This window comes from Egretta garzetta, unplaced genomic scaffold, assembly GCF_000687185.1.
Source record: "Egretta garzetta isolate BGI_Z169 unplaced genomic scaffold, ASM68718v1 scaffold265, whole genome shotgun sequence".
Taxonomy (NCBI): domain Eukaryota; kingdom Metazoa; phylum Chordata; class Aves; order Pelecaniformes; family Ardeidae; genus Egretta; species Egretta garzetta.
In genome coordinates this window covers 1,393,614-1,403,682 of record NW_009259789.1, presented here as the reverse complement: position 1 = coordinate 1,403,682, position 10,069 = coordinate 1,393,614, and the positions used below count along the sequence as shown (strand labels likewise).

At 41.1% G+C, this 10,069-nt stretch overlaps 1 protein-coding gene across 1 annotated transcript in view; it reads left to right on the top strand.

The window, feature by feature from the left end:
* Positions 1-7,511, top strand: part of LOC118452356 — a 32,329-nt gene extending 24,818 nt beyond the window's left edge. The window contains exons 7-8 of the mRNA XM_035895050.1: positions 252-379; positions 7,487-7,511. Coding sequence (XP_035750943.1) covers positions 252-379; positions 7,487-7,501 — 143 coding nt within the window. The 3' untranslated portion in view covers positions 7,502-7,511. The remainder of the gene's footprint in view (positions 1-251; positions 380-7,486) is intronic.
* Positions 7,512-10,069: the final 2,558 nt, after the last annotated feature.

The following is a 10,069-nucleotide window of genomic DNA, read 5'->3' as shown; positions in this document are numbered from 1 at the left end:
TGACTGTAAAGATGACAGAACCAGGCAGTGGGTCCTGGATCCATCTTTCCAAAGAAAGGTTCAAAAGACCCTTTTTAAATTGTATTCCTGGTCAGTCAGTCAGCTCTGGTATTTGATAGCAGTCTTTATTCCCTCAGTCATGGTAGCTAGAAATGCATAGCAAAGTTTTGATTTTAAGTTATAAAACTGTTATCATACACGATGTGAGAAATGGAAAGGGAACTGCTTTCTCTTCTATGTTCTTTATGTAGCATGGGTGAAACTAAAACTGGCCAGCCAATCTCAGGAATCTCTGAGGACCAATGAAGAGGACCAACAAAGAATAGAGGAAATAAAGGCAGAGCTGCTTCGGAGCGCCAAGAAGTCTATACTAGCCAAGGTACAAAAGAGACAAACCAGCTCCTCTGGGGAAAATTTTTGAAGTGGGGGCTAAGTGTCTTGCTTGCGATCTTAAAATGATGAATTGTATTCCTGAAATATTTTTGAAGATCTGTGGCTAGACAGGGAGAGGGGGATGCAAACTAATGAGAGCTCTGTTTAGTGGAGATGCTTGTTCCAGCTTAGTCAGTTCCTACATGTGTTTTAGGACCAGCCACGGCACGTGGGTTTGGGGGGTTTTTGTTTTTCCCCAGGCAATAGTTAGATATCTTGGGCAAGGTGGGGGTGGTTGGGGTGTGGAACTGAAGGTGTTCTGAAGGAAGGTGTTAAGGATGGAGATGTGGCCAGTGATGATGCAATGGGAGCATTGGTGTTACTGTGGCGAGGAAGTTGACGCAGCTCATGATTCTTAATTGGCTTAATGAGTTCTGCTTTTCACAAATTATGCATGTGCTGACAGTGCCTTGTAAACTCCTCCTTCTCTGGAAGGAGTTTGCTGTACGATGCGATATCATCTACGGTGATACCAGTGTTTGTGTTCTTACTTCCCATGTGTTCTGAAATGTTTACAAAGAAGCGCGATATTTATTTTTGAAAGGATGCTTCAGGGAAGGAGGGAGTAAATCGTTCCTCCTTTGTGTCGACTGTATCGAAGGTAACGGGCTTCAAGTGCGCGGAGGAGTCGTATTAGAAAAGAAACTCCTTAACAGTAAGGATGATGAAAGGAAGAGTATGGAGTGTTAATCATAGTATGTTTTTAAGAAGAGCTTGAGCACGTGTCAGTAAAGAATAATCTAAGAGTAGTTAATGCTGATTTGGGGCAGGGATATAGACTTGATGAGCTTTCAGTCTCTTGCAGCTCTCTTTCTGTGAAAACTTGACATTGAATTGCTGTCGTGTTTTGCATATCTCCTTTGGAACATTCCTAGTTCGTATATTAACATATAGTATATCCAAATAGGGATTTGTCTAAGCAGGTGTATATTACCTTCAGTTTGACTTTAAATATCCATTTTCAGCACTCAACTGGTGTCCAGTCTAATTATGCCATGAGTTGTAGGGGCTGTCCTTGTGTCCCAAGATAGGGCATTATTCACAGAGAGTATTTGGAACAAAATAACAGGCTGGAAAAATGTGGAGATGTTAGCATAACATGAGTAGTGGATGGATGATGTATTCACGTATGCGGGACAGAGAACTCGGAGTTGGTGGACGAGAAACTGGATCATTCGGCAGAGCTACAGGTTGGGGCAGTTTCTGAGGAGAATGTAGAAAATTTGCATTTGAAAATACAGTCATAATCTGGCCTAAATTTGGTGTTTCAGATAAATGCCCTTAGCTTTAGCAATATATCTTCCTTCCCCCCTGATCCACCTTTGTAGACTGCCTGCCTTCCAGGAAAAGCAGTAGAGGTTGGTTTGTTTGTTTGAATTAAAAGCCTTGAATCAGCAAGAATGAAAACCAATGTTTGAAGAGTAGCCTGTGTTTGTGTTTCGTGTTTATAAATTCTTGGGCATGAACAGTGTTGGAAATACAGACATCAGCTTCCAAAAAGCATCTGACTAAGCTTCTCGGTTATTCACGTAGTGATGTAATCTTTGACTGGGGAGCCTGAAAAAAAGAAAAGTATTTTAACCATTTTATTTATAGAAATTCAGACAATTTTTAAAAAGGAAAAAAAAAACCCACAAAACCACTTTTGCTTCAGTCTACCCATCAAAAACTAGAGGCCCTGAAGCAATTTTTTTTTTTTTTCCCCAACTTTTAGATTTTGTTAGATCACAGCTTTGTCCCTAACATTAACTTGTTACAGACTGGAACCAAGTATTTTACCTTTATGTGATTCAGCGTCAGCTGTGAATTGTTTTATCCCAATTTAAAGTAAGAAAAAATTAATAGTAGTTTTGCAAACCAAGATTCCAAGAAATTGCTTTAGGTCAACCACAACACTTACTGCTTTGATCTTGAAAATATTTTTGCTTTACGGTGGCTTTAATTTGACATAAAAAAATGGTTTTGAATTTGCAGAATGAAGGTGGCCGGGTTTTTTTGTTATACTTAAGATAAATGTGTGTTTTCCCTCCAGGCAAAACAATATGTCACTGAAAAATACAGATTGTTGAAAAAACTATTTAACTGAAAAATAAATGCAGCCAGTTTTATTGCTGACAAAATAATCTACTATAAATTTAATGGAAACTGTTCTGTAAAATACCTCTTGCATTTATAGAGCAAAGCTAGCGATGTGCTGACTTAGAAGAACAGAACAAAGATTATGAGAAGATACTATCCTTCTACTAAACCTTAAGGACTGAGAAAGACAAACTGTTCCTAGCACTCGTGCAAACAATTCTTTCGTCAGACCCTCGTCTTTATTTAGTGCTTCTGATGCAGGCTTACGATGAGCGTTCTTTTTAGAAACGTTAGACTCTGCCTCTCGTTTTTATAGGTGACGACTCAAGAAATATTATGTACCACCGTGATATTTTATTGTTTCCTGCAGGAAGCATGCGAAGTTTTTCTATAAAAAGAAAAGAAAATGCAACGAAAGAGCAGGACAGCTTGGGAGAGTTCTTCTCGGTGATCTTTTACTTCTAAAGATTGTTCCATCTTTTGAGATAGTTGAGTATCTGTTTGATAGCTGTTTGTCACTGGTGATGTGTTAACAGACGCTCTAAAAAAGAAGCATCATAATGATTTCTCAAGTTCTAGCTGAGCAGAGTGTTTAAGGAGGTGATTGGGACATACGCACATAAATGGGCTCCAAACATGTACTCAAGTGCTCAGCTGAATAGTGGCCCAAAAAAAGGGAACGTTCAGTATGAAAATTTAATTTTAAAGAGGTATCTCTAACAGCAAGCAATGCTCACCATTGTAACTCTGAATTTTATTTTCCTTGTGTTCTCTTCTATGTAATGGACAAACCTTGCATAGTGAATTTCTTTTCTGTACCCTCAATTTGTGGAATCTTCCTGGTGATCTTATAGCTCTTCCATTACACAAGGCGATAAATGCTCTCCTCGCACTGTTGCGCTTTTATAATAAACACTAACACTTGGCAGAAATGCTTAGGGATAGATGGCAAGCATGGAACTTCTGACATAAAGCGTTTTTTCTAAATTTCATACTGACTCCATTTGATAGTGACTCTTTTTAAAGGTCTTAATTGGCCATTCTTGGAAAGAGCAAGTGCAGTGCATTGGGCTGCTTTAGGAGGAAAAGGAGACTAAAGGCTGCAGATTTATTAACTGCAAATGTTTTTTAAAGGGGCCTAAGAAATGTGACATTGCAGATTTTCCGAAGATAGGTCTTGAGTAATTTATGATAAGCTGCTGGCACTCTCCTGTAAACTTGTTTGTGATGAAGGGAGGCAGAGAGTTGCCACGACATTCCTATAGATAGGTTACTGTTTGATGAATAATTCCTACGTTTGTGGCTGTACTAGTGTAGCTGTAGGGATCCGGTTTTTGCCCAAGCAGGTAAATTGGTGGTAGAGTGTTTATTCTTCTGATAGGCTTGAGGAGTTTAACCCTAGGATGGGTGATGCTCTTCAGTCATAAAGAGCCATGGAATGACATGAAGGTGGTTGGGATTTTTAAGAAAAGCATATGAAAAGTCGATCCTAGGCTCCAGAAATCACCTTGCTACTGTTCTTCCACTGAAATCATTGGGGTCTTCCCAGATAAGAAGAATTTCAAGAACAAGAAACTGGGGAAAGCGGAAGAGTTGTGGGTGGTCTGCTGTTGACGAGCGTTGTCTTTCAAATTTAACCACCTTCTTGTGCCATTTGTACGTGTCCACTTGTTCTGGTCCCCCAGTGGAGATTGAGGGCTTTTGATCAGTTGCTGTTAGATATAAATGAAATTTCAGCATATTAAACCTAAGGATTTTCCTTCTAAATTGAGGACCTTATTACCCCACCTGTATTTTTATGGGCGCTTATCTAAGAGCGCTCTCCCTTTGTACACTGTATTCTTCCACTACGTGCTGTATTTTTCCACTCCTTGTACTTTCTCACTTTTTCAGGAAGTTCACTGAGTTGTAGCTATAAATTTGCACTGCAATCTCTTGTGGAACATATGCCATACAGATCTTTTTTGGAAAGATGACACATAACAAGCACAATAAAACATGTGAAAGGCTCGGGAAGATGAGTTTATAGCAACTTCTGTGCTTGCTTGCAGTAGTAGGAGTTGCTGTGTATTACTTTGGGCTGTTGAACTGGTACGTTTAGGTTTAGGGAAGGGATCCTCTCGGGGAGCGCCCCTACCCTGGCACAGGACTCTGTCCTTGCGTTCTTCTGCAGTCCCTTGTTGTCCTTCTTGGCTACAGGAAATACAGGAAGCCAAACAAAGTGGTTTACTTGCTTAGAATAGATAAGGCCACAGAGAAGTACTGCTTTGGAATAATAATCCAGACCATGCTGAAATAATTTACTGCTAATGACATCTGGGATGTAGAAAGGATGGAAAATCTGTTGTGGAATACTTGTTTATATGTTGTGACTTACACTGAAAGTGGTTTTGACTGATTTTTATTTCCAAATTCCAAGTAGCTGCTGAGGATGTAATCATCCAGGGACCTGTGTTGCACTTTATCAATGAAAAATACTTTGCTCTTTCCACAGTTGTTCCAATCAGTAGGAAAAAATAAATATAGTCTAGATTTTTTTTTTTTTTTTAAATAAGCTTCACTGGCCTATTTCCATGGCAGTACATTTATCTCAGATTTGCTCTCTGCACCTCAGTGAAAGTGTTGTCATTTTTAATGACACGTAAATTAAGGAAGTGCAGATACTGATAAATTAATAAAATTATGCCCACACTTAAATTCTTTCTACAGAAGGCTGGTGGCCTACAGTTTCACATACACCAACATGAGCTCTAATGATTTTGATATAAGGTTTGGATGCTGATGAAATTATTTGTCTCTTTTTCTTGTCTGTTCCCAGTGTTCACTAACCACGATAGTGCCTCTGACGCTAAACTGACCCATCAAAAAGAATCATAGAATCATAGAATGTTTTGGGTGGGAAGGGACCCCTAGAGGTCATCTAGTCCAACCCCCCCGCAGGAGTAGGGACATCTCCAACCAGATCAGGTTGCTCAGAGCCCCGTCCAACCTGGCCTGGAATGTTTCCAGGGATGGGGCCTCCACCACCTCTCTGGGCAACCTGTTCCAGTGTTTCACCACCCTCATTGGAAAGAATTTCTTCCTTATATCTAGTCTAAACCTACCCTGTTTTAGGTTAAATCCATTACCCCTTGTCCTGACACAGCTGGCCCTACTAAAAAGATTTTCCCCATCTTTCCTGTGGGCCCCCTTTAGGTACTGAAAGGCTGTAATCAGGTCTCCCCGCAGCCTTCTCTTCTCCAGGCTGAACAAGCCCAACTCCCTCAGCCTGTCCTCATAGCAGACGGGCTCCAGCCCTCGGAGCATTTTTGTGGCCCTCCTCTGGCCCCGCTCCAACACTTCCATGTCCTTCTGGTGCTGAATCGGGGCAAAATGATGTAAGAGGGAGCTGCTTTCTAGCATGTGGTGTGAAGTGTGGTGTGGTATTGTGCGTCAGGAACAGGACTACCTGTATGATACCTGGTTTAGAATCATAGAATCATAGAATGTTTAGGGTTGGAAGGGACCACTAGTGGTCATCTAGTCCAACCCCCCTGCAGTGAGCAGGGACACTGCTAACTAGATCAGATTGCTCAGAGCCCCATCCAACCTGGCCTTGAATGTTTCCAGGGATGGGGCCTCCACTACCTCTCTGGGCAACCTGTTCCAGTGTTTCACCACCCTCATTGTAGGAATTCCTCCCATACTGGTTGGTAACACTAGTTTTAAAATATCTTTGCAACAACAGCCAGAAGTCACATTTGTAATACAACAAGCAAAAAGCAATGGCTTTGGGCAGAGGGGAGGGGGAAAACACCAAAACCAAATGCAGCTTAAAAAAAACTCAAAAACTTTTTTGTTTTACTTCAGGGACCTCCAAGAAAAATGAAAAAAACTTCCCTCTTTTCTAAAGACAGTATCATATTTAAAAAAGGGGAAGGGCAATCTTTCATAGAAGGCACCTTAGTTAATACAGAAATGCAGATGAGTTCAGTTGTTTCATTTGCCCCTCGTTTGAGGTGCAGTGTTAACAGGTCGGGTGAGTAGTTGCCTTCATTTGCTTCAGGGCAAAATCTGTTGCAGTTTTTTGGTCAATGCTGACAATAATAAATTACTGTGAGTGGTAACTTAAGGTTCTCCCGGTTGTACTTGCAAGGCTTGCTCTTTGTGCTCTTAGAGTAACAGGCTTTCTGCACGCATCTGGGAGTGCGATGTTTTATTCACTTGTTTGTAGTGTGCTCTTTAATCTAGAGGTATTTGCATTTCTTTTCTTCCAAACTACCTTCTCCTTACACCAGTCAGGTGAGTTGCTGCAAAGATCAGCTGTCAGCATTTGGGAGCTTCTGCTGGTGATGAGAAAAGCCTTCTAAGCAAAGGTCCTCTCCATCCCTACCTCCTGATCCCTCCACGTGCGCAGGGAGCTGCAGAGCGCAGGGAAATGAGGGTGGTGAGCCAGTCAGAGGATCACGTTTTGTTTGTCTCCCTTGTGGATCTCAGTACATCGCTGCAGACAATGAATGTGCCTCGTTAGGATCTGCTGTTTGTAATGAGCTGAAAGAAGAGTTTGAAATACCCAAACTTCCTCCGAGTATTTAGACACATTTATTTCTGCTGTGCTTGGCGAGTAACTAGAGCCATTTGCTGAACCCTTCATACCTTTTATCTCTGTACAGAGTATTTAGTGCTTTGTTGGAGAAAGGTCTGTGTCAAGAAATCAGGTTACATTTTGAGATGCCAGGAGAAGGTGTAGGTTCCTTAGTGCGTGGGGGCTGTAACCCTGGGAATTTTCCAGTTAACGGGAGTGTCAGTAATCTGCCTCATTAACAGGCAGCTGAAAGGCAACAGCATCTCATGAGTATGCTCAGAGAGTAGGGCGTGGATTCTTTTTGGTCTGATTCTGCTGAGGGGCTATAGCATGTCTTGCTTCAGTTTTATTTACCTGGTGTGATAAATTGCTGTTGGTTGTTGCTGTTGGGACTTTTTTTTTTTTCCACAGTGGAATGGGGCTTGAGGTACAGGAGAAGATGAAGCAATGAGGTCTGGAGAGCGTGCTGAAAATGGGAATGGTTAGTAAAACCAGGCAAGGAAACCAGGACAGAAGTTAGTACTAAAGTAAATGATTAGTTTCAGTTTCCTAAATGACCACAGGCAGGTAATTTAAGACACAGCATTTTATACTGTTGTGTAAAATACATGCCAGAGATGCCTGAATACCTGTAGTGAAATAGCAGAGTCCTAAATCTAGTGGCTCTGATACTGAGGGTGGTACAGATGTGGGATGCATGGTCAGACAAAGGTGTAAATGTAACTTACTTTTAAAAAGATTTTATGAGCAAAGGCAACGGACAGTGATCTTCCTTGGTTTTGGTGGGATTAGTGTCTTATCTGTTGCTAGGAATACCCTCTCTTTTTTGCAGCATTATCACTGGCTTTCCAAAAAAAAAAAGTATTTGTGGCAAACATATCTGTTTTGATGGGAGAATGAAAGTGATCTGCACCTGAGAATTGGAAAGTTTTTACAAGTTATCATTTACTTTAAAGAGCAAATCAAAGTTCTGATTATTTTCAGTCATTTTAAAATTATTGTCAGAAGTGGGCAGAGACCATAGAAATAAAAAGATTTATTACAGCTCTTGTCTGAGAGGGAAATTGGCATACTTGTTTTAGGGGAAAAGAGGAATACCAAGTTACGGAAAATTAAAGCTTTCCTAATTAAATATTTTATCATGCCTTGTAAAGAACAGCTTTTGTTTCTTCCCACTCGTTCCCCTGTAACTGAGTTCCTTTCATTTTAGTTCTGCTTCATAAACACTAAAGTCAAACAACTCAAGTGCAAGGGAAAACCTTTTATATCGAGTTCTGTTTCATATAGTGATAGTTATGGCATAGCAAAATGTCAGATGCAGAAATACCCCTGTAGCCCTAAAATGTCATGAAATACAGGGCTTTGATAGCGTGGAGTTTGTTTGGACTCTGGTCCAAACCAGAAGAGTTTTAGGGTGAGTCTGCTACTGGATTTCTTGGAGGTCACCAGAACTTAACGTTGTGTATTTGGTTAAGGTTTGAGTACTTGTAACTGGAAGTAAACCTGGGGGTTTCTGCGTTGTTTTGTTTTTCCATGGAGCTACGAAGGGAAGCCTTTCATCAGCAATTTACAGGTCACAAGTTGTCAAGTTGTATGCAGGATCTCCACCCTTGGAGATTTTTCAAAACTCAGTGGGACAAGGCCCTGAGCAACCTGTTCCAGTGTTGAAGTTAGCCCTGCTTTGAGCGAGAGGTCAGACTAGAGACTTCCAGAGGTCTCTTCCAACCTAAGTGTTTCTGTGATTTTGTGTGGCTCATTGGCTGTCTTTCTAATTAACAGAATTATCACTGAAATCACAAAGATTTAGCAATGTCTGTGTCTCTAACTCCCTTTGAACTTAGTGAATATCGTTCAAAGGAGTTATTATTCCTAGTGTGTTACAGACTGGGTTTATGACAAATGTCTAGCTGTGTATGAAGCCAACTTCTAGAAAGGAAGAAAGTTTTATTCTTGTTTTCCGGTGAGTGGAGTGATGTTGAAGAGGTATTTACAACTTAGCCTATTTATGGGAGTTACAACTTCGTAGTTCACAAAGCTCAAGGGTTCTGTTACAGATGTTACTGCTGCTGTTTGTTATAGCATCAAAAAGATGTTAGCTAATTTGCTGGCACTTAAAATAAGACAAATTTTTAATGAGTTCCATTAACGGATGAGTTCCAGAGAAAGCCTGTGGTCGTTCATGATGACAGACTCTTGATTACTGACACTGCCAGTCTGTCTTTGAATTCTGCAATCCAGATTTTGGCCAGGGCGGGAAGTTATCCACATAACCTATGTGAATTCTTCTGTATTTTTCAGGATCTGTGGTTATGTGGTTTGGAAGCTGCTTCTGAGTATAGCTGTGATGGGGAACAGGACGCAGAGCATTTCAAAGCTCCAAGTGACAAAAGATTTCCAACTGACAAACACACAGAAGCCATCAGGACTAAGGAGCTTCGAGAGTCAAGCTTACACCAAGCTGTGCCATTATATAGAGCTGAGCCTTCTGATCGTTGCCTGCTGAAGGATGCGCAGTTTAAATCTTTGAGTATTGTTCAAACACCTATCTGCAACCAACATCAAACAGTTGCAGCTGGTCATTCTGATGCCGTTGTTGGACTGCATCCACCATTGCAGAAGGAGTGGGACACATGTGCAATGAGGCCTGCAGCTGCTTCTGATATACAAACAGAAGTCCATTTACCAGCTCAGAAGAAGCTGTCTATGGAAAAGTGTTCTGAAGATACTGCTAAGCAAGTAATTTCTATCACCTTTTCATCCCGAAAACGCTTGCAGTCACCGTTGGCTTCCATGGCGCTCAGTGGTAGTCTCACTACGGCTGGTCTTGAGGAGATAATGCCTTTGGAGGTTGGCTCTGCTAGCACTGTGGGACAGGGCTACGACAAACAATACTGGGAAAGATCTAAGGCCTGTCCTCCTTCAAGTCCAATCCTTGCTGGCTCAGTGTCTAACGAGATTGCTCATACTGCTGAGAAAAACAGGTTTCATCATGTC